This window comes from Clupea harengus, chromosome 4 (genome assembly GCF_900700415.2).
Source record: "Clupea harengus chromosome 4, Ch_v2.0.2, whole genome shotgun sequence".
Taxonomy (NCBI): domain Eukaryota; kingdom Metazoa; phylum Chordata; class Actinopteri; order Clupeiformes; family Clupeidae; genus Clupea; species Clupea harengus.
Window position 1 is genome coordinate 9,204,023 of NC_045155.1, and position 24,872 is coordinate 9,228,894.

General features: G+C 42.0%; 2 protein-coding genes and 1 long non-coding RNA gene across 4 annotated transcripts; all 3 read right to left on the reverse strand.

The window, feature by feature from the left end:
* Positions 1 to 966: 966 nt before the first annotated feature.
* Positions 967 to 1,757, reverse strand: LOC122132844. The gene is made up of 2 exons (XR_006152343.1): positions 1,570 to 1,757; positions 967 to 1,254 (listed from the first exon to the last, which is right to left on the reverse strand). It is a non-coding gene; the product is annotated as an uncharacterized LOC122132844 (long non-coding RNA).
* A 22-nt stretch (positions 1,758 to 1,779) lies between these two features.
* Positions 1,780 to 14,774, reverse strand: LOC122132839 (WD repeat-containing protein on Y chromosome-like). Its single transcript, XM_042707520.1, has 24 exons — positions 14,212 to 14,774; positions 13,455 to 14,049; positions 12,498 to 12,601; positions 11,094 to 11,280; positions 10,087 to 10,204; positions 9,836 to 9,920; positions 9,504 to 9,628; positions 9,225 to 9,295; positions 8,645 to 8,775; positions 8,277 to 8,344; positions 8,052 to 8,200; positions 7,674 to 7,811; positions 7,478 to 7,591; positions 6,719 to 6,946; positions 6,294 to 6,364; positions 5,120 to 5,324; positions 4,652 to 4,831; positions 4,217 to 4,342; positions 3,864 to 4,079; positions 3,178 to 3,436; positions 2,877 to 3,116; positions 2,514 to 2,646; positions 2,124 to 2,295; positions 1,780 to 1,791 (listed from the first exon to the last, which is right to left on the reverse strand). Exons 2-24 carry the CDS (start codon positions 13,563 to 13,565, stop codon positions 1,780 to 1,782), a joined length of 3,243 nt encoding a protein of 1,080 aa, XP_042563454.1. The 5' UTR covers positions 13,566 to 14,049; positions 14,212 to 14,774.
* Positions 14,775 to 14,889: 115 nt separating this feature from the next.
* mapre1b (microtubule-associated protein, RP/EB family, member 1b) lies at positions 14,890 to 23,924 on the reverse strand. 2 transcript variants are annotated; one of them, XM_012835032.3, is made up of 7 exons: positions 23,788 to 23,924; positions 22,691 to 22,818; positions 22,384 to 22,529; positions 21,281 to 21,479; positions 20,886 to 20,995; positions 20,596 to 20,748; positions 14,890 to 16,757 (listed from the first exon to the last, which is right to left on the reverse strand). In XM_012835032.3, exons 2-7 carry the CDS (start codon positions 22,809 to 22,811, stop codon positions 16,695 to 16,697), a joined length of 792 nt encoding a protein of 263 aa, XP_012690486.1. In that variant the 5' UTR covers positions 22,812 to 22,818; positions 23,788 to 23,924; the 3' UTR covers positions 14,890 to 16,694. The 2 variants fall into 2 exon arrangements, with proteins under 2 accessions (XP_012690486.1, XP_012690487.1); XM_012835033.3 differs by lacking the exon at positions 14,890 to 16,757 and adding an exon at positions 18,549 to 18,722.
* Positions 23,925 to 24,872: the final 948 nt, after the last annotated feature.

Below are 24,872 nucleotides of genomic sequence, written 5' to 3' on the forward strand. Positions count from 1 at the left end.
TGTAGGGCTGCATTAGATAGATAGATAGATAGATAAACTTGTATTAATCCCGTGAGGGAAATTCAGGTGTCATAGCAGCAAGGTAGTAGGAATAGGAATCAAGTATCTATATACATAACATCAAAAATAAATTATTAAAAATTTGAATAAGAATAAAATAAATAGATAAAAAAATAGACAACATAGCACAACTCCGCTGGCGTACATTACATAAAACCTACGTTCGGTTGTGTTGGTTGTGGAGTCTGATGGCTACTGGCACAAAGGACTGGCCAAGGCGCTTTGTGGTGTGCCGAGGAGGGACAGCTTCCTCCTCGTCCTCTCCTCCGCAACTGCCTCCAGGTTGTCCAGTTTTATTCCCACCACGCAGCAGGCCTTCTTTACCAGCTTGTTTATCTTGTTTGCATCCCTTGTGTTGATGTTACCCCCCCCCCCCCAACACACCACGCCAAATAAGAGGACACTGGCTACTACAGACTGGTAGAACATCTGCAGCAGCCTATTGCATACTTTAAAGGACCTGACGCCTCAGGAAGTAAAGTTGCTCTGCCCCTTCCTGTAAAGGGCCTCAGTGTTGTCAGTCCAGTCCAGTTTGTTGTTAATATGTACACCCAGGAACTTGTAGTTGTCCACCGCCTCCACCTCCTCCCCTCGGATGGTGACTATTAGAATAGTGAATGGATTCTGTTCTGTTGTATCGATGTTTCCCCATTCTGAAGTTGCACACTTATAATTAAATGTACCTCGATACAGCTTTGCTAAATGTACCTCGATGCAACCCCCTACTGATTATATGGTTTGCGGTCATGGTAACAAGGTCAAGGGCCAAGATGGCCAAATAGTGGCCTCTTAGCTGTAAGAGGGACAGCCACTTTTTAAATCAGCTACTGTAGAGGTACATTTTCACAGTGAGAGTAAATGCAACCAAGGCAAAACAATAATCTCAATAAACAAATATTTTGGATGTACTGAAGTGTATATTATAGAAATGCTTTGTACATTTGTTAATTTCAGGCTATGTGCCTCCAGGTAACAGACTCATTTTCTTTGAAGTTGGCTCACAATACGGTGTCTTTTGACTACAGCATTGCTGGCAGCCAGAAAGCGCATAGGAGTGCGCCTCTTTGGCTTGACTTGCTTGGTGGCATCTGCACCCTCTTGGGTCTTCTGCAGCTGTTCCTTTAGCAGATCAGGCACCGGAGGCTGAATTATGGGTAGGAGGCTTTTCATATGCATTGCCTTGTAAACTCTTAGCTACAGAAATGGCAAAGAAACAGTATAATATGGCAGTTAGTTTGGCTCACACATAAACAGAGAGAGAGAAAAAAAAGAAAGAGAGAGAGAGTGAGCGAGACTCACAAACATTAGTTTCAACCTACGGGTACATAAACCAGATTTAAACCATACATAAGCCAGAACAACATTACCATTATGAATTTGTCGAAGGAATAACTGCCTGAATTCCATAGCTTAATACCTTAGATACACAATCATCCATACTTAGTAAAACACAATATAGAACTTTGTCCATTTGGACATCTGAGGTGAAAGCTTTGAACTATGACATACCTGCTCACGGCTGCTGTAGGTAGATTGCAGATTAGGGGGGAAGGTGGGTAAATAATGCCTCACTTTCTGTTTGTAAGACTCTCCCAGAATGCAGCTCTTCTACAAAAAAAAGATACTGTGTTATTTGTGAGACCTTGCTGCCCACAAGAGGAAGGAATGTTAGTCAACAGAATTCAGATTTTGGGCCATTACATCTGTTGCACACTGACATTAGACAGTGAACTACAACACAGAGAACTCTATCATAGAAAAATTAAGATTTATTCTCATTGGCCAATTGGAGAATAGCACTACCCTCAGGGGAAACTGGTTGTGTGCTCTGAGTAAATTGTTGTCAATAAATGGGCAGGTGATACAAAGAAACATCAATGAACAGAATTGCTTAGCAACATAACGTACAACAAAGTGGCTGTACATGTGTACTGAAAACTGCCTTAAAACAACATAATTTTCTAACATTTCCTTTGACATTTACAATGCTTACATTTAACTCTATTTGCTTACATCTGCTACATTTTTTAGCTGTATGTTCCTAAATGGAGGCATGTACAAACCTGCTTGCCCTTCAAAGCCCATTTATCCCAGGTCACTTCAATCTGCTCATCAGTGTAATTGGTAATGCGCGGGTCACTGCCCACCAGCTCCGGCAGGTGATCTGCTGCACTGGACATGGAGGAGGCTTGCTTCCGTTGCAAATTGAGGGCGTACAAAATACGCCGGGCATAACTACAAATAGGGTTGAATGGAAAATGAGGGATAGCTAAGATTAGGGGCTATATTCGGCATTGTTTACATATATTGTGGCTTGCACATGAGCAAACATGAGAACTGACAAACTTCACCAAGGACACTTAAGTGGTAATGGGATAATAGATACAGAGAATCATATTTAGGCTATATTTTCTTTTTTTAGTTCTTTCTCACTCGTTCCCACCGAAACTTACTTCCAGTGTGGTCTCATGCCTTGATTGAGCACCTTCAGTGTCTGGGAGGACCCTACCCTGCGGAGATCTATGGGCACATCCGAGGGGAAATCCTTACGGTCTCTCACACACCAGGTTGCCTGCCCAAACGTACCTGAAAGGCATCAACCAGTGCAGTTCAGATTACCTTGGGCTCATTCTTTTTATACACATTGAAGTAGTTTCACAGTGACAAACATTGACAATGAATAGGATAAAACATTCATTTAATCTACTAGCTTCAGCACTTCTCTACCTGAACACACACTCAGGTTGCCCAGTCATGAACTGTGTTTCAGACTTTATGATATATTCACACTGAGTTGCTATTCTCAGAACACTCACCCACGTAGCCTCCTTTGATGGTCCACACGCGTACGTTACAGTCAAGGCTTGCCGTGACGATGAGACGGAAACGCTCCACATAATCAAGACTGACGACGCTCTTCACGTGACCACGCCAGGAGCTCAGCAGACGGGGTGGGACCAGGGATATGGCCCATCCATCAATCACCTCCTGAGGTGAAAATGCAGACACATCCATGTATGAGCACACAAATTCACATACTGTGTAGATAACATAGACTGACAAACAGACACAGAAACAGAAATATGTCAATATGACTATCAGATATGAAAAGAGAGCTATTTAAGAATGTTCTGACTAACGACAGAACTGTGCATTCAAATGAGGCAAGCATAGTAGTGAGCTTTAAAGCATTCTTCCACTCCCACTCCGCTCCTCCCAGCCTTACTTCTGTTACATCCTGTGGCACAATCTTCCGTGGCCCGTCCAGCTTGCAGTACTTGGGGATAAGGCTGTGTAGTTTAATGGTTCCTTTCTGTTGGGCTGGGGCCTCCTGTCCCCCTTGCATGCAGTAGCAGTACTTCCCAATGTCCCAGAGCTGGTGACAGGGAGAGTGTGTGCATGAGGGACATCAGTAGAAAGGCCCACAGTGTTAGAAAAATACATTTAAGACTTGCCAGTTTCAGTTTTTATTGTTTGCTTTGTTTTTGCACTAACATGTCCAACTTAGGCAAGCTTGACAACACTTAAACACAACACTTATATTACTGCCCTTACATTAAAAAAAGCATTACCACTCTGGGAGTAGCCATTTATGTAGGTGAAAGGCAAACTGTCAAATGCAAATATCACAGAAGTAATAATTTACATATGGTTTACATGCCACCCCCAACTGAGGAATTATCTTCCAAGAAACACCATCATACACACATCAAAATCCACTGTCACACAGACACAGCGTCAGTCTAAGCTCTTTAAGTAGTCTAATCTAAGCTCTCTGGTCTCAGATCTCCAGACTGGCTCACCATGATGTATCCCTTGCTGTCCCCAGTGAGTAGCATCTGGTCCTGGAGATCAGTAGACATGGAGCTAATGGACACATCCTCTCCGTGCACTGCTTTAAACTTGCCCAGCAGCCCCCCCTGGTGGTGGATAGACCAAGCGTAGATGTGGCCATCAGCAGCACTGGTCAAAAGGATGGCTGTGTCAAGACTCCTCTCTCGTGTACCCAAGAAGAGAGCCTGATAGGTAGGAGAGATATCAGATATCAGCTATAGGTGCTTGAAGCTAACACTGCTGGAAGTGTCACATTTAGACGTGTGTGTGTGTGTGTGTGTGTGTGTGTGTGTCATGAAGTCTGAATGACTGAGTCTGAGACCTTCTCCACAGCAAGTCTAGGCTTCTCCAGCTCCTCATCACCAATGGGTTCTGGCTTAGCTTTCCTCTCCTTTGGATTTGGTCCAGGTGACTTAGTGGACTTATTCTCCACATCCTTTTTGAATTCCTGTCATAGAAATAAATGTAGTTGAAGTAAAACATCTGCAACAGCCCTCAGAGAACTTATCGTTTGTAATAAATCACAAGGCAGTGGTTTTGTATATGCAAAAAGATTGTATGAAGGTTTCAGACAGGCAGAAAATCACTCTGGAAGACAAAAATGAACCATTGTATTAATGCTAACTCCTAACTGCACATAAGTAGATATGCTAATTAGACATGAAGGTAATAAAGTGTAAATGAAGGTTGAAAGACTGCAGTTCACAATGTGAGTATAACTTTTACACATGAGGGCTTGGGTCCTATCATCACTGACCTGTGGGATCTCAATCTGGCTGGTGCTTGACCGCCCTGCCTGGGGAGAAGGGTTGTGGAGGTGGGTTTCACTGAAGCCCTCAGGTCCTTCCATGTTATCCTCTTCATCATTCCTACTCAGTAATGACGGGCAAGACTCACAGGCCTCATAGGCCTCAAAGCTACTGCTGTCGGCAATCACCTGCAGATAGATGACAACAGAAGCCAGAGCCATGGAAGAAAGGGGGCATAGTACCAGCAGCCTAAACAGTCTGAATCACAGTATTAAAATTACTCACAAAGATCAAAGGCTCATTACCTACAGAGTTAATGTGTACTTATACTGTCCTGTCAGGGATCTGGTTACAAATGTCTGTTAGGAAATGTAACGCATTGTAAGTGTTTTAAATATAATACCAATGGTATGGAAAGAGATAAGTTAAAGTTGCTGAGTTCAAAATGGTGGATAGATTCAGTGTTGACCTCTCACCCGTTTTGGCATCAGTGGTCGAGGGCTCTCAGAAGCATTAAAGCGACAGAAGGCTCGTCCGGAGTCGATGTTCCAGACAATGATGTCACCACTGTATGAGGCAGTTACTAACATCTTATTGCCATGGGCATCCATGGAGTAGATGTCTTCAGTGTGATACTGGTTCCACACACGGTACTCCATCTCCATGTCCTCTTTCACATCTCTGTAGAGGACAAACTCCATTACATCGCATTTGTTTACCATTGTGAACATTACCTTATATCCAAGCACTAGACCAGAGGCAGTGAGTTAAGGCTGATTTATGGTCGTCCGTTTACGGAGACACGGAGAGCCCTCTCCGACATTGCAAACCCTCTCCGAGCACCTCTCCATGGCCTGACGTGCACCTCCCAAATTTTTTAACTATCCGACTCTGTCAATCCGTCAATACATCGCTGTTTACCTTGTGGGTAGTAGTATGCCAACATTAGATAGCTGGCTCAGACATTTTTCAGTTACAATAACAGGGTTTTTACATTGCACAGTTTCTATTTTTCGGTAACTTTAAAAAAAAATCAACTTTTATGTACAAATACGACCATCTACGGAGTTTGGTCCACCGCCATCTTTTTTTTTTTGTATTGCTTTGCAACACCCACAACCGTCGGAGAACCATAAATGAAATAAATGAAAACGAGTCCATCGAGGCAACTGCGTGACCACGGAGTAACAGGGTCGTAGAAGTATATTTCGGCCTTTAGATTACAACTTCTACCCTTTTTCATCTCCACCCCGCCCCCCCCTTTTTGTTTTGTTTTGTTGTGTTTGTATTAGGTTATCCCAACCCAAGATTGCATTGTGTGATTGCCTGGAGCACAGCAAAGGACCTTGTTTTATCCCAAGAGAGGTGCTAAAGACAGTTAGTAAGAGTGCCCCATAGGTCAAGACAGCATACACTTGGTTATAAGCAACAACATATGTTCATGGTATAGTATTTTTAACAGTTAAAAGATGATTCTGAAGAAACTATACTGTAGTATTTTATCTGTAATAAGATTTATTATTTTACATTTACATTTAGTAATTTAGCAGACGCTTTTGTCCAAAGCGACGTACAAGGGAAACAATAATTATTTGAATTATTTGCCAATTTTACGTTTTAAAGGAGCCCAGAAAGAATGCATTTACTCACAGATACCACATGACTTTCTTGCTCCACCCAGACACATAGATCCTTTGGTTAATGTATAGGATCCCTGTCACCTGGGGGGACCATAACAGAAAGGGCACAAAGTAAACTAAATGGTCCATAATATCTAACATGGTCAACAACACTGTCTTTATACTTCTTATGAACGATTTGTGTTCTATTTGTAACAGGTGAGAGTAGTCAGGCAGTTGATTTCTCTGAGATGACAAATACAATAAATGAGGCACCGTGTGTTTTTCCTTTAGTTAAGTTAAGTTGAATAGTTGTGCTGGGAACCACAAAGATCCACAAGTATCTATTGGTTTTCACTCTCACTATCTCCACTATGACCAACAGAGCGCTCCGGTACAAACAAACTGGAGGGTTGGTATCAGTAGGAATGGATCTGTGTTAGTGTGGCGTAGGACCTCATTTTCGTGCAGCACAGGGAGTGTGAGCAGCAAGGCTCCGTTGTTGTAGTTCCACAGTCGGATCACTCCATCTTTAGAACCGGTGATGAGGCGTCTCTTGTTCCCATCAATCGACATAGCAGTCACCTCCGCAGATTTCTCTGGGGACGTCTGGAACTGCATGACCTTCTCACCGGTCAAGATATCCCACACACTAACAATGCCATTATGACAGCCACTCACCACCTAGACACAGACAGGTCGAAAGGTCAGATTACACGTAATCTAATGTGTTGCTGTACTTGTTGTTTTATTTTTTATTTTATTTCACGTTTCCGGCTAAACAGAGTGGGTTAAATAAACAGTCCGAGCAGTATACACAACATTTTGTATTTGAATAAGTAATTTGTTTTACGTTCTGCTGGTACCTCGGGAGGTCATACAAAGGTCAGACAAATCCTCAACTACAACTTCATGTGTCATGTCCATTACATATAACATCAAATTTCCCCTAACCCAGAGACCAGTATCACTGTAATTTTCATGCCTTCGGATTACTGTAATCCCGTTGTCCTTGTGAAAAATCCTGTAGGATTATCTTGTATAGGAATACCTAGCAGATTTGAAGGACTTTGATTGAATACCTTTGTTACCTGGAGTCTGGATTTGCTTGGTTCTGGTAATGGCAGTGTGTGACCTGAATCATCAGTCTTGTGTATTTAAACATGGATCTGGCCATAATACAGGAACGTGGAGGACTAAATTAGAGCCTCTGACCTGTTTAAAGTTGGAGTTGTAGACAGCGGTACACAGAGGATGCTCATGGGACGTCTTCAGGTTGTATTGTTCAAGTGTATCCACATCATCTACCACTCCATGGAGAACCCCTAACTGTTTGAAAACATAAACACATAGGAAATACAACAGCATATTGTCATAGTGACATGTAATTTCAGGTTGAATGTTTACCCACCAGAAAGGTGCCCATCACTAGTGTGTGGGTGTCCTGGTTGTAATGGACGCTGAAGATGGGGAATCGGCCCAAGGGCATGTTTCTAGAGTGGATGTTCTGCAGGCAGGCACAGTCCTGCAGGTCCCACACGCGGACATTCTGGGGACAAAAACAAGAACACCGTAAACATAAAGATCTGTGTGTCTGATTTGATTATCTATCAAATACTGTCTAATAAATCCAAAATTGATGATTTTTACAGTGGCTGAGTCTAAAACTCACAGAATAATTTGACATGACTTTACAGAATAGGACTTTAATATCTGAGAGCCCTTACTATCTTGATCATCACTTTGGTCTTCTCTCATATGTCTCATTAAAGGGATAACTGAGTTTCACCTTGTCTTTGGAGATGCTGATGATCTTGTTGAGTTCGCTGTTGACAGAAATATGAGTGACAGCCGTGGAGTGACCCTTCATCTGGCAGGTGGCACAGTTGGTGACGTAGGGGTTCCACACCCTCACAATCCGGTCAAAGCCTCCAGTCACTGAGGGACATGACTACCAGTTACATATGGCAAACACACACTTTCCATTCTCATGCGGCTCTACAGAATGACTTACCTATGATGTTAAAATCTGCAGAGTAATCAAAACACAGGATCCCTTTCCTTAGCTGAAAGGCAGTGTTGCTGAGGAATAAAAACAAGTGAGAGTGTATGTCAACATTACATGGAAATAATTAATTCATTAACTGTGTTGGGACTATTTCATTCAGTGCTGACAGGACAACTGTTTTTTTTCCATGACAGCAGCTAGTGACAGCACATACAAGTGAACTGCAGATTTGTTGCTATATTAATTTACACAACCCCCACACAGTTACACTTATTTCATGATGCTTGTGTTTGGGTGAACCAGAAACACTCTTACTGGATGTTATGTAGCAAGCAATGTGAGGATAACTAGACTGAGGAGGCATAGCGACCTACTAGACTTTAGCCTTGTGTGAGTGGGGAATGCTGGTCAACACCATGGCAGTTTGGTCAGAGGCACAGCAGGTGGCGACAACGTTCAGTTCCGGGAAGAAGCGGATCTGATGGCACCATGTGCTGTGCAAGGTCTGCAACCAAGACGAACCAGAGGAATGGATAAGTAGAGGCAGAGGAAGAGAGAGTGTGAGAGAGAGAGAGAGAGAGAGAAGAAAATGGAAATGAATGGGAAGCAAGAGACAGTGGAGACATTGTGTCAGAAATGGAGATATATTACTATGAAAGACACAGTTATGGAGGGACACAAAGTCTGGACTGGAGGAAGCAAAAACAGTCAAGAGGGCAGAATTCAGCAGCACAAAAATATGAGCAAACTGAGAGCCGATGCGCTACACTCTTCCTCTCTCACACACTGGCCTTTCTGGTCTATCTGCAAAAACATAAACATTCATATACACACATAATGCACAGAAGAGATGAAATGCTCTGCTAATGGATTTTCTTACCTTATCAAGAATAATGTAATGAATATTATCTACATAGAGATATAGATTGAGTGACAGACTGGAAGCTCTCTCACCACTTTAAAGCAGAGGAAGTACTTAGAGGTGTTTTTAAGCAGCGCTGGGAAAGCTAGGCGAGTCCGCCCCCCTAAAATAATTGAGAACAGACCTCAGTGCATTTACAATTGCATTTCTACATGAACACGTTCTCACACACAAATACACATGCACAGGCAAGCAAACACACACACACAGACACACACACTCACACACAAGTGTGGACACTCACACATGTATCATGCTAACATAAATACACACATACACACATGAAAGCTCACATAGAACATATAAAGTACCTGGTTTTATGGATTTAATGACGCCACTGTTGAAAAGCCCGTTTTGGAGAACATTATGTGAGATAAACACTGAGATGGCACCATCCACATCTCCCAAACTAAATACTCCTTTGGTTCCATCCGTCCTATAGGGCAGAGATGACCCAGCACCACACTGAAAGACAGCACATGTCCTCTACAGCCCCAGGGCTGGAGCTCCAGAATAATGCAGAAATCCTCCAAAATGATTTGTATAGGAGAATGTTGATTCACAGTACAATGTTACACTATATTACTGACATTTTAAAGCCTTCTCCTCCCATTTTGTTGGTGTTTGGAATCACACGACTCACCAGTAGTCCATGACTACCACATATCCCTCTAGGCCAGTGAGCGAGAACACAATGTCACATTTGTTGGCGCTGATGTCAAAGAATTCTGAGAAGACACACACACACACACACACAATATGTATCAGCTGCTCTTGTAACACTACCTCTGACACAAATCGTGCTTTTTGAACATGTTATAAGGGGTCTTAAAATCATGCTAGAGAACGCACTGGCTTAATACTTGATGAAAATGAAGTGAGTTGCACACACACCCACGTCTCTTCCTGTGGAGGCCAGGGCCAGCAGGTTTAGGTTGCTGAGGCAGATCATGTCAGTCACCCAGATCTTCTGTGAAGGAGAAGTAAGCTTGGTGCGCTTCAGGTGCTCCAACTGATAGGAGAGAGAGAGAAAGTCAGATAGAGAGAGAGAGAGAGATGCAGTACTTAAAGGACATTCATTTCCAGAAAAATCCACCAGAAGGACTCAAATTCAGCACACAGAAGCTGATGTTCAAATCACACACTTAAAACAGCACTACGCACTTGCCCCCTCCATCATCATGCAGTATTTCCTATTTTACTCAATAGCATTTATTTGAACAAAAAATGCCACTTAAACTAATTTGATCACTCAATTTCAATTGGGCGGTTCATGCAGCGAGCTTAAATTGTTGATTCAGTGGCGCTTAATGTGTTTATCCAGCTGACACCCTTGTCCCGGGTGCACTCCTTCACTGATCTTTAAACAGCTACGAGACCAGAGAATTTGAGCCTTTGGCAGCCTGCTAGTGGCCAAACTACAGTGGGGAGCAGCAGCAGAAAGGGCTGGCCCAGCACAAGCATCCTGCCGGAACAGCTGTCACAGTGGCCTGTGTCTGTCCAGCAGCAGGGGCTGTCTCTGCCACACACTGTCCCCTAGAGCTTAGCTTAGCACTAGCAGTGGTGATTTATCTACGTGGCAGATGTCCTAATCCAGTCAGGCATTGGGGCATTGGCACTAAAAGAAAGCTGGGTAACTATTGGGCAGGAATGGATGCAGCATTGTGGGTGCTAACAGGAGCTGAGCATCTGGGAAAACGGAGCCATTCAGTAGTGTCTTCTTCTTAGCAGGTTATATGGAAGCAAATGAACATAACATATCATTTTTTTTGGTCTTTTAGTAGATACATATCTTATCACAGGCATACAAATACCCCAAACCACAAAGTTGCGACCGCACACAGATACACAGATACACACACACACACACACACACACACACACACACTCAGGGGACTGACATTGATGGTGCGGGTGAGCTTAAACCTCTCGCTATAGTAGTTGAGGATGCCATCACGGCTAACGGTCAGGTAGCGGCCCAGCTGCATGCGTGTCTTAGGCACCGCCCCTTCCTCCCCCACCTTTTTGTCGGCCTGTGGAGCCTGGTATGGGTGGAACTGGATCCTCACAATGGGCTCACAGTGGGCACTGAACACACACGTACCCACAAAACACAAACACACGCACTATAACATACCAAGTACATATCTGCACACACACAACCCACACTTACAATAACACATGATCACACTCATCCATCTCAGCACTGAAGAAGCTAACGCGTGAACATACATTTCACAAAAGGGGATCTGAATACATGAGTGAAATCTATTTTTATTTGGTCAGTTTTTATAGGAAAGTATGTCAATTCCAGATAAAAAAAATACAGTGTATGGTTTTACAATAGAGCATTATAGACTGATTTGCAGATTATGTTTTAACAATGGAATCACACAGAATAAAGTTGACCATGCCATCACAACACTATCAAAAAATGTGAACATTCATGTTTACATGCAATGTGTGGCGTGTATTTCTTTGCACATCCTCTGCCCAGAGGGTTATATGCTACTGGTGAGATCTGATCTGAATTCACAGTGCCTCCTGTCTCAGAGAGTCAAGCTTCCTGAAAAGCTGACTGCAGTCTGCAGCCATTACTGAGTGATTAAGTGCACAGTCAGGGCATGTGTCATCTTGTGTGTGGCGGGGAATTAGTGTGGTTATGCACACACGCACACACACACATACACACACACACGTCTACATACAGATAGACTGTGGAAAAGAAGGGTAGTGAATCATTATCACTGACAGAGAGAGCAAAACGTTTGTGACACACACGGACAGAAGTTAACGGATATGTCCCTGTACACAAATCTGGAAATATCTTCAGCAATCTAAAACACTTTTACGTTTCATATTTGAGAGCAAGGGATTTTTTGCTTTCTCTAAACTGGAAGTAAAACTAAAAAAGGAAGAGAAATTAAGAGACTAAGAGGTAATTAAGGTGGGTAGGGTAACCAGTCCGCGACCAGAGGATCCATAAACCCTATCTCATCTCTCCTGGAACCTGTATTCCCAGCATGTCCCAGACAAAGGATAATCATTACAGCACCACCATTCCCTCTTTCCCACCCTTCCTCCATCTGTCCAACCATCCTTCATCATTCCATCCCCATTCCTACCCCGCTCCATGCTTCCAATCTTCCCTGCTTTCTCTCAACCCATCTATTCATCTTTCTGTTCAACAAAACAAACCCACATAAATCCTCCGCATCATTCTCCTCATATCTAGACATAACATATTTAGTCTGGCTGGGAAGCATGTCCAACACGCCACCTCCCCCAGCGGAGAGGACACTTACACAGGGACCACCTTCAGAGGCTTGGGGAAGTAGAGGGGTCTGTTCTGCTTCTGCAGGGAGTCTTTCTCTCGGTACTCCAGCAGCATGTAGTTCAGGTACTCGTCCTAAGGTGGATTAATAAACAGTTAATAAACAGAGGCTGCTGCGCAACATTGTATTGTGCTGTACTACACTAAATTATACTGCACTTAGCTGCTCACTGCTATGCTATACTATATTATATTACACTACAGTGAAGAGATAGTCGACCCTTTCGTGTGTCTTATAGTACTAAATAAGCCATTTCAGCAAGTTTCAACATTTCATCACTGTTCATTTTTGTGGCTGTAGAGAGTTAAGATGCTATACATATGAATTGCAAAGCATTCTCTTGGACTGTAGCAGGACAGCCAGGACAGCTGTGTGTATGACAACTAAATTAATTAAAACCCCATTAAAATGAGATGAATGGGTATATTACTTCCTAAAGGAAACTGAGATAATCATCAACACACTATTGGTCACATCCTTCTCTTAATGGGTACCCTGTTCAATCTTACTGTCTGTCTATCTGTGTCATGCAATTTCAAAGAGATGTTGGGGGTTGCACTTCTTGACTAGGCAAACCCCTTAATTTCTCTTGGAAAACCTCCGCTCTCTTATCTCAGGGCACAGCCCCTTTGGTCTACGGCTCTCTCTAAGAAAGGGGGTGGGTGGAGGCATTAGCAAAGGCCTGTCATAAATAATGAATGTGCTGGGCAGCTGGGCGTTTGACTCAGTCTCTGCTCTCTGCGACCTGGGGATGGGTGGAGGGGCACGTGCCGATGTTCTGCGACATGCACAGTCAAGCTTGGATACTACCCTAACCCCTAACCCTCACACACATTCCCTCATTCTCAAAGCGAGAAAGAGAGACAGAGAGAGCAAGAGAGTCTGCAGTGATATGTAACAGCTGATGCCATTGAAGCAGACACCCACCCAATCTACAGTGCCATCACAGTTTGTGTCCACTTTCATGAAGAGGATGTCCACGTCCTCCTCTTCAACCACACCCATGATCTTCGTCATTGCTTCTCGAAATTCCTCCATATCCAAACCTAATAGAAGATTTTTTTTTAAAGCAACATGAAGAAAGAACGACACACCAGGGAAGACAGAGGTATAGAAATAGCAAGAGAAAGAAAAGAGCGAGAGAATGAGATAGAGCGAGGAGCGGAAAATAATGGAAAATGGAAAATAATGAGAACACTAAGGATCTTAGACAGGCCTCATTATGCAGCCCTTTTTTCTTGAGGCTCCTTTGTTGAAAAAAATAATGTGTATTAATTCAATATCTTAAAAAAAAAAAGAAGCACAGTAGTTCCTGGGAGACTATGGCAGAATAAAAACACTCGTATAAAGTGGTGGTGATGGTGGTGGTGGGGTTTGACTGGCCTCCTCCTCCATCCGTGTCGGCCTCGTGGAACATGCGTTCGATGCGGCGGAGGTGCTCGTTGTTGATCTGCTCCTCCACGCGGACCCCCTTCTCGCCCACGTGCGACGGCTCGCTGGTCTTGGCTGCCCCATTGGCAGGCTGCCATGTCACAAGGAGGAGAGGCGAGCAGAACCAAAAGGTTTCTTCTCATTAGTTCACTCACGTCATGAGAGACAGTGGGTCAAAAGAAGATACCACCCTAATGATACACCCACTTGCTATGCATTCTCATCAGAGAACTGGTTTTTACATTCAGTGTACCTGAGCTCCATTGTGTTTATGCCGGTCTCCTTCTGAAAGCCTGAGATCAGATGTGCAACAAATAATCAACGTGGCAACATGAAATATCCCTCAGCTGCAAAGCTAATTAGTTAGTGGCATGCCACGGCATATTTATTATAAGCTACTACGTCTACGTATGATAAATGACGTACCTATTCTCAGTCACAGAGATGTCATTGATTGTAGAACTTCCCATGATCTCAAGGGTCCCAGATTACTCAGATCTGCCTTTGAAGTTCAGAAATGAAATCAATATCTCAAGTAGGATAGAATGACCAAATTCCGGAATGTGTTAAACATCTATGATGTCACTGAGGAAGATCATGGTTTGTGACAGAGATGATTTTGATTATATCAACCATTATCACAGGCTAGTCATCACCACATTACAAATCCACATTTAGATCATTTGAATTAATTAAATAATTTAAGAAATTCAGAGGAATATTCCATTTGATTTGACTTCTGAAGACCAGTATTTTAAGCAGGAAGTTCCAGATCGTGTTAGGAGTGAGTGGAGATTAATGGAACCTCAAAACATCCATCGTTCAACACATCAACATTTAAATTTCCCTTTTCCATTATGCTCTACAACCAACTCTTAATTTGCATAACTCAGTCATCTCGGTGAAATAAGACAAATAAAAACCGTTTACATTCATTCACATGTAAATACAGATTTATTGTTTGTAAGAAACAGACTTCAGTAAATACTATTTAAAAAGGAAAAAACCTAACAACCTGCAAGTACAAAAGGGGACAAAAGGACTGAGTGAGTGAGCATAGAAAAGATAGAAAAAGAAAATGAAAGCAGTTGTGGCCATTGGCCCCACAGTGTACAAGCATCTCGCTGCAGATTGTTCCAGAAGGCCACAGGAGACAATCATCACCCCTCACAATGTAAGAACATGGGACTGTTCTTCAATGGGCATTCCTTGGCCTAACCTCCCTTCAAAATTATAATCTAAGATAAAAACTATAAAAACACTCACACACACACACACACACACACACAACAGAATGGATTTTAAAAAGAAGGGTGGGAAATCAAATTGGCACAGAATACAGAGACATCAGCATCTCCAGAAGTTGTTAATGTTGAAATGATTGTGCAAGATGTCCTTCCATTAAAAAAAAAAAAAAAAAGAGAACCTGATATCACACCAGCACGGTTCACATGATCATGTATAGAGAAAGCACATGGCCAGGTTTGACCTGGGTTGCCACTGCACTGACCAAAGGCAATTTAACATGTCTGATTGCAGAGGTATGCTTCCTAAAGGGGAAAAAAAACAACAACATTTCCTTCCGATACATTCCAATGAAATTTACTTTTCTTAAATAGTGAATGAAGTTCACGCTAGAAAATGATACTCTTTTAAAAGGCAGCTAATTCATATCCGACAACCAAAGTAGGAGCAGGCATCCTGACATCTATTGGGAAAGGGAAAAAACAAACAAAAAAACAGCAACATTCAAAATCCACACCACTCTGGTCTGTAATTAGGGGACAGGTATCAGATTTAATGAGGAAACACTTTCAAGGCAGTTCCAAAACCGGTATAAAAGTCTTAACTCTCTGGCCTTTGTACAAAGACTGGCAGTATTTCTCTTGTAAAGGCATGTTTTGAGGAAGGTACCAGTCACCACTGATTCTAGTTTGCTTTGAGAAAAACAAAAAACACATGCCCTACAGACAGTCTTGCATCATCTTTCGCAATGCACCAAATGCTTTGGCAAGAAGACTTTATTTTCAGTCCCATCACTGGGTGTCTCCAAACCTGACTGCTAAAACATTATAAAACTGCTACAGATACTTGAAGAAAATTCTAACTGCATTTCATTTTGACAAGGCAAACAGGCTGAGAGGTGAGGAACTCAAGCGTTATGGGCCCAAAAGATTGAAAGCACATGATGGTACTTCTGTAACTACAAAGTTAAGGACCACGACATCATTCTGTCCGGAAACAACAAAATAAGGATTTTATGATGCATACCATAAAAATTCCAATATGTAAACTTAAAAGATGGGCGACACTGGGTTGACTTAACATTGCAGGTCCGAATGAACTTGATACTGTGATATTGCAAAAGGAGCACTAAAAACAGACAAAAAAAAGAAGAGGAAACGCAACAGGAAGTTGAATCTTACAGACAAACAACCCTCTCCTCTCAACCAGGGGCGGAACACAGACGGTGGTCATCTTGTCCCTGAGCTCCAAACCGAAGCTGGCCGGAGAGCAGCCAGAGGAGCCTCACAGGGGATTCTTCAAACTCAGCTGGTCATTGCTGCATGGTTCTAAAACATGGTTTGATGTGACAGTTCATTTGGAAAGACTATTTCCCAAAGGCAGAACACATTTGGGATTCATTTCTCTTTAAATAGCCGTGGGGCAGGGTGTCCAGAAGAAAGAGGAGGTGGTTGGTGGTGATAGGAGTGACGTTGTATCCAGTTTGAAGTGTTAAAACTCCTCCTGGTCCTGGTCTTCTGATTCTGCATCTGCATCAGGTATGACAAAGCCCTCCTAGGAAAAGAGGAAACCATTTAAATCAGCATTGAAATGGAGAAACAAGATTTAGCTGATATCACAGACATGGTTGTTGGTTGCATTGTGTAACCTCTAGAAACTCAGTTGAGGCTGACAAAATCCCTGACGCAAAAGGACAAGGAGGACCAGACCCATCCATTAATGTTGCCAAAAAAAAAAAAAAAATCTCAAAAGTTCAGCTTCAGGCGAAGACTTCCTTCTGTCAAACAACCTTCCCACTACACCAATTAGCAGAGTGGTTTAGGTGATTGCAAGAACAGTTAGAACCATGCCTGCAGTTGAAGAGGCTAGCATCAATACTAATGCAATAATGCTATACAATAATCAGGAAACTGCACAAGATGCCATCCTAATAAGGGGGAGGGGGTGTAATTCTTCTCACAACTGGGTGCAACATTTAGCTTAGCATTGAGTGAAGTGACTGATAAGATCGTGGTCTAAGGTTGAAAATGCAAGAACACAGAATCCTGTAGGACTATCTTTGAGTGATTATGCAGAAAGTTTGAAGTTCATAACTTAAGTGGTATTTCTGTTTCAGATACTGAAAATTTCAAGTCAGCACTGTCTGAGAAAATGAACATCATCGGCCTTCCTGCAGTCATCCGCTTCCTCAAAGGCTCATCACTGACCGGCCGATCTAGTTGCTAGCTCCCTTCAAAGTATCACCCTCTCCAAAAGTCAGTCCCTCTTCTCTGTTTTCATTGCAATCCCGGTTTCAAAATGGTCCCTTCACATTTTCTGTATTACACAAAAAATATGCCTTTCAAGCTGGCAGTCAATTTTGATAACTTTGATTTTATTATTCACAGGAGAGAATCTGTGTTCAAAAAACAAAGTATGCTATTAAACAATAACATTTTAATTTGAATACACTTCCTTTGTGTTGTTTCTACATTTATTCTGGGACTTCACAATATCCATTATTACACGCTTCAGTCTAAAGAAAAACATCGATTAAATCACAGCAAATTGTGAGAGCCTAGAGGCCTACACTTAATTTAACAATAGCTATAGACCTACTAAAGAGCCTATTGTGCATTATAGACACTATAAGTGGTTTACAAAGTACCATACACTGCCTTAGAAGCATCACTCAAGACAGTCAAGTACAGCCACATGCAACACATGAATCAATAGGCTCTTACCAGCAGCCTTTATCAAATCATCGATCATTCACATTATGTTGGTCACTTAAAAAAACGTGCTACAAATACAGCACATGGTCAAATGGAAAGTAAACTGAGCAGCACTTGCTCAAACAGCCACAGTGTTACTATGCCATCATCTGGTACAATAGTCACTGTCCAGAACCAGCTTTAAGGCCTTCACACAAGTAAAAAGTTTAGCATTTCTACAAGCGGAGGGATTGTAGAGGGACATTTAACAAATGTTGGCAACAGTACACTACCGACGTACAAAATAGAAATGTAAAGAAAACCGTTGAGGCATCCTTTTACCTGTGGTCAAGTCAAATTACAGTCAATTTACAACCACATTAGTAAAATCAGAATGGAGAAGCCTAGGGAGGCCCCTGTTCCCACTTTCTGCAAGTGATTTACTGTACAGCCTCAGTGGGCCAAAATCAGTGACCAAGACCCTCAATGCAATGAGAGCCATGTGAAGCAGCCTGTGGGATCGCTATATGCTAGTCTGTGTGCTAGTTGTTCATTCAAGGGGTTTCTACGTGTTCCTACGAAGCAGATTTATATTTTGTGAATAATATAGCAGCTATGAGGCTACACTTAAAATAATTCATTTCCCTTCACACACTTGAACTACATCTTTATTTTCTATAAAACAATATCTTTATAAAACAGTCTTTATTTTTATCACCACACTACACTGCAAAACGATTTGTTGTCCAGAAGATACTGCTGTTTCTATCTTGTTTTATGTCATGTCTTGTATTTTGCCAGCTGATGGACTTGGTATTCACTGGCTCTGAAAATATGGGAAAAATCAACATTTTAGGCAGTACAAGAACGATACATTCCCCACAACTACAGCCCTTTGCAAATCACCCTTATGAAAACAGGATGCAAACTGAGGCCAGGAGGATTATGTATATGATAAAACGTCTGGTACTCGGATGTACACATTAATGGTTGGTAACCTTTACAGTGGTTCTCCTGAATTATAATTCAGTTATTCTGACAGCAACGTCCTTCATTTTTACTTTATGACCAATGGTAAATAATCACCATGTCAGAACCCTACTTCTACAGTTTTATTTGATGTAATGACCGGACATGAATCAAGCCTCCTGCTCCGTACAGAAAACTGTTCTCTGAAGATGTTTGCAGGGCTATTAAATGTTCATGTTAAGATCTTCAGGCTGGCTAATCTGAATATTCATGATCAACACAAATCTGTTTGTTGTGGAGTTAGCGTAACACTTCCAAATAGCAAGTATCTACAGAGCATTTATATGAATGACCCTTGACCTGACGATATCAGCTTTGTTATCTTGTAGACCACTGAAGGTTGCCTTCTGCATCGAACCCCCTCTGAGGAGGGAGCAGGGGTGAGTCAGAGATTTGATTTATTTTGATCACATGGGTGGTGCTCCACCTGTTCTTAACCACAATGATACAAGGCTCAAGTGATCTCTCTTTGTTCAACCAAACACCTTATAAAATCACAAATGGCTTAAACCATTATGCTTCAACATAGTACAGGTTTAATGGAAAGAGTATTTCACATATCTAGACAATTTAACATCAGTGTTGCCGCAAAGAATATTAAACAAAAATGCCACACCATTTAAGAAACACATTTTCTTGAATCGTCAACATCAGCAAATTAATGCAATAAGATAACGGAATTTAAACCATGACACTTGATCAGCCAGTGATTGAGAGGTAAGTATAACAGATACAAGAGTGGCCAGAGCACACACCAATCATGATGGATCTCATTAGACAGCTTCCCATGTCCACTCACAGCCTTTTCATTGGCTAGATATTTTCCAATGCACACGAGCCTTTCAAGGTGCTTGAATGACTCACATTCCCAATAGTGTGATGGGGCATCATTATTTAAGCACCTAAAACATATATATATATATATATATATATATTTGCTCTCCCACTTAGTCATGCACATGACTTTCCAGTCAGCCTCTGAGTAAGCATACTTCTGAAAAATGAATGCCTAAAGAGACCCTTAAACTATGACAGCCAAGATATCAGTCATTCCCTTTCAAGTGGTGAAGATAACTAGTAAGGTGATATTACCAATGCTATGACGACAAAGGATTTACACATGTTCCAAAGCTTTTTGTGAATGCATAGCAGGCAGGAACCCGGAAGGTAAAGCTTTGTTAGAAGGAATGGTGTTGACACAACTGAGACTGAGCCCATTAGGCATCCCTGACAAGTTAACCTGGTTCCTTGACCGGTTAACTCATTAAGGGCTAAAACCTCCGAACAGAGCCATTTGGCTTTTCTGTTAGGAGGTTTACCACCGAGTTAATTTACCCAGGTTTGTCACTAAACCATGTACTTGGAATACACACCCTGATCCCAAACAGCACAAAATTATGTATGGACCATATTGCTATTCCTGTTCTTATAATGTGTGCACCCCAAGAAACATGTTCGATTTATGGGCGTGTGTATACAATCAACTACAGACAGGAAAACAATTGGAAGACCTGGGTAAACTCTACAAACACAGAGTATACTGCCACTTTAAGCCTGGCATTGAGCCACCCCAAAATCAGGCAAGTTGCCCCAACTACGCCTCCCCCTCAGATTTACCCATTGAGCTTCTTCCAGTCAAATGAATTAACTCAAAACGTCATCATACTCACATCTGTGGCATAGAGAATATCAATAATCCTCTGCAGTGTGGGGTCACCTTCCCCTTCCTTCTCTTGGCAAATTAGCTCAATGTTTCTCAATTTGCCAAAATAAAAGTCCCTCTCCTTCTCCATGTCCTGGATCGTGGATTTCAGTACATTAAGCTGAGTAAAGAGAAATTCAAAAACGATTAAATTATACGTACATGTAAACTTAAACATTAAACACATAACACTAAAACCTCTATTTAGAGACAGAATTCAGGGAAGGAAACATTGCATGCATTCAATGGTAGGTATACCTCCTGGACAAGTTCTGCCCGCTCATCATCACCACCACCACTGCTACCTGGCCTCCTTAGACCGCTAGGTGCCATCTTAGGGGCTACCTTTGCAGCTGGGCGCTGTGGAGCTACAAAAGAACAATCAGCATTGGTATGTGGTGCACAGGAGAAGGTCATTATAAACAATATAAGAAACTTTATAATACTGTCTCAAATCAACCAAGGGACTAATCCACCCATCTAATCTAACTAATCAAAGGTGATGTAAAAATCCTCTATATAATCTTATATAATTTTGTGTGTTAAGCCATTTCAAAACATGCATATAGTTGGAATGTTTAAATCAGACAGAGTAAGAGCTACTCATGAGAGAGAGGAGACGGAGATGTGCATGTTTAGAAAAAGTGGGTTACCAGCAGCCATGACTTTCCTGGGCTTGTTCAGGGCTGGCACCGCTGGGCTGGGTAAAGGTGCAGAGTCCTGACCCTGACGTGCCTCCACAGGATCGTACTCTTTGCCATCATAGTTGGCGTCAAAGAATTTCTTAAACCACTGGACAAATTCAAAGTTGTCCTGGAATTTGCCTTTAACCAATTTGTCCACAGGAATAATCTGGGGGGAGCAGGGCAGGGTTGTCAGAAAGCTAGTAATACTTTAACGTGCACAGCAGTCAAGATACAATATCAGGTCCCAAAACACACAGAGGACAGTAGTAAAACAGCTAACATTTAGGGTCAGCGAGAGAGCTCACAGATCAAACACCCATATCCTTCTTGCATAATTGACAGCATGAACAAGGAATCGTAATCAAGGCCAACATTCAGTTGACGACTAATTACAAAACAGAGCCCTGTCTGTCTGGGATGCGATTCTGACCCGTTCCTCTGGCTCAGCAAAAGCTAGGGAAATGCACGAAAGAGCAAGGGAAGGCCTCAGATCATTTTGCCAGAGCTACTCAGTGGTAAACACAATTAGGATTCTCCTGGACCATGGAGACCCATGGCTGACATCATGAGGGCCCTTTGGACACACAGGCACAGTACAAGCAAATAGGACTGCAAGATCAGAGAACATCTAATATAAGCTCAACTAGCAGTGCGGACGACTGAAAAAGTGCAGAGAAAATAAGTACGCTTGACGAGTGTCAAGAAAAGAAACGGCCTTTTGTGCTTTAAATCTATTAAAAACATGCTCTCGTCAAACTAATTGTCACTGAAGTTTGTATTCTGCATTAAGGGGGGCATATATGAAAAGGCTACATTAAATTGCACTCAAATTACAACATCAAAATGATAAAAAATATGGCTGGGATACAAGCAAAGCCAAATGCATAGTGGAGCTTAACTGTGTTCCATCTCACCATGCATATTAAAATTATTAATGCAGAAGCACAAAACTTTGAGCCCACTCAGGTACACCGCATTTGCAGATGAGCTTTGCAGTTTTTTTCCATTGAAAGTATTGAATTATTGATGGCTGAAATAGTAAAAAGAAATATTAATAATAATGTACTTACTTTATCAACACCCATTCTCTTGAAGGCCGCTTGCAGTAGCTTGTAGTTCTGAATGTATTCATGTTCTAGCTTGGCTGCAAATTTTACTTTCTTCAAAGGTACACAGCCAGGGAACAACATATCCATGAACTGGCAATATGCCGCACCTATAAATTGTATTTATTTGAATAACAGGTATTAGTGAAGTCTTGTAATTGACAAAATACACATAAAACCAACACAAAAGCAATTCATTTTCAGACTATAAGAGGTCTAAAACTTGTGTTTTCTACCTCCCATGAATCATTCTAAATGCCAACTCGCTTACCTGAACACAGATGCTCAATCTTGGTCAAGTTGAGTTGCAGGGATTCATTGATCCACGCCAGCATGTCATGGCGACTCAGGTTGTCGCTGGTCACGGAGGTCGAGTACACATTTACAGCCATATTTAAGCTGCGACAAATGGACAGAGAAGAAAATACGTAAAATTGACACTCATGGCAAGAATGAGAGCAAGGTGTAAAGCAAGGTGTTCAGATGCTAAACTACAGTCAGGGAGGTCTTCCTCCTTAGTTATGTCGAAACAACAATATTGTAGATTTTACACCGCCGTAAGAACATTTAAAAAAAAAAAAAAACATTAAAATTGTGTTGACCTGTGGCTTGCTAACACTGGCTCACTGCGTAGACCATTACAGTACCAGATACACTAGAAATATCGTTCGGAGTTAAGTCAGTTGGCTACTAGCACGGGCCAAACGATCATTAGGACTCTAGCTAACTGGATACATTCTACTGGTTGTTCAGTTTAGCTAGCTTGCTTGCTAACTGAAGAGAGGTCTCGTTTCATGGTGATGTAGCCAGCTAGCTTAATCAAGCGGATTATTATACTCGTGAGGCCGACTAATGACGTTGAGCCGGTTTAGGACAGCCGAGGCATTCACTGGAAGTGGGAGTAGTTCAACTCGCTCGATGCAAACCACTGTGTTCGGCCTGACGTTTGGTCACTGCTCTAACGAATTAACGTAGCGGAATGCTAGCTGGCTAGCTAATGATTAGTATGATTAGCTACGCAGTTAACGTTAGCTGGCTATGCGGAGTGGGTGGCTAAGGATATCATTAGGTGCTTTATGATTTGATATAGACTCAACTAACAGCAGGTAGCGATTCAAGGGCTGGTCAGTTGGTAATGGAATTAACTGTTTGTATTAAACAGAGAGCCAGTACAAGCAGTGTTACAATTTCCCCCACCCTCTTGTTAGCTAACTTAGCTAGCTGGCTAACTTACAGACTGACTAGAAGGCTAATGTTAGCTTGCTAGTTTCCTAATTTAAGATTACATGCAAAATGTGCTTTAGTATCGTTCGAATGCATCTATTCTGATTTCTTATCATCGCCCTTAACATAACCTGCATGTATTACCTGGTTGTTGCGGAGATGTCAATTTATTTTTTTAAAGAAGACACATAAAAGAAGCGTGGATGCGGCTTGTTCCTCCCTTGGTATTTCACTCTTTCTTGCCGGCGGGTCTTCCTGTGATACTGCCAGAGACGTTATATAGTGCGCGGTGTGTTTGCGGCAAATTGCGTCATCACGTAGCTGAGTAACGTAAGGTCTGAGCATGTTCACTTAACTCAGACAGGGTGCGGCATTTTTTCATAGGGTGGTTGAAAATGGGTTGTTGTCATGACTATTCTAGTGCCAAGCCGATTAATACCCACATAACAAAAACACACAAGAAAAACAATACCAGCAATACGACTAATATGACAACTACTGATATAACTATTAATAATTGGTAAAATAAAAATAAAAATGTCATGGTGGAATTATTTTTTGGTCGTTTCTGTTTCTACCTCTGTTCTAGTCTGTGTACTACACAGAATCCATAGGCTACTTTGTAGTTATGTTTCTACACATGATTCCTGCAACTTCATTTTGGTGTTTAATGAAGTTGCATTGAAAGTGTCCTCACATACTGTATCACTGCATGGTATGTCAACTGCACAGACAAGGACAGGAAATCCCTCAGTCAGGTCATAAGGTCTTCGGAGAGAATAATTGGAATTCCACTGCCTCCCCTGGACGACATCTTTAGGACACGCTGCCTCCGCCGAGCATGTGGCATTTTGAAGGATGAGACTCACCCCGCAAACCATCTCTTCACCCTGCTACCCTCTGGCAGGCGCTACCGGGCCACTACAGCCCGCACCTCCAGACTGCAGAACAGTTTCATCCCCAGGGCCATCACAGAACTAAACAATCACACAACCCTCATACCCTCCACCCAGCACAACTGCACTTTTTTTAGTGGTTGCACAAACAAATTTCGTTGTGTATCCAATGCACAATGACAAATAAAGTCTATTCTATTCTATTCTATTCTAATGTAGGATATGCTTCTTTTGCATGTTGGGCTGTTTCTAAGGTCATTTGAATTAAAGTATACCCCCGTTTCTACTAACATGATGCTTAATGCTTGCTCTTAGGCTGCAAAAACTGCCTCA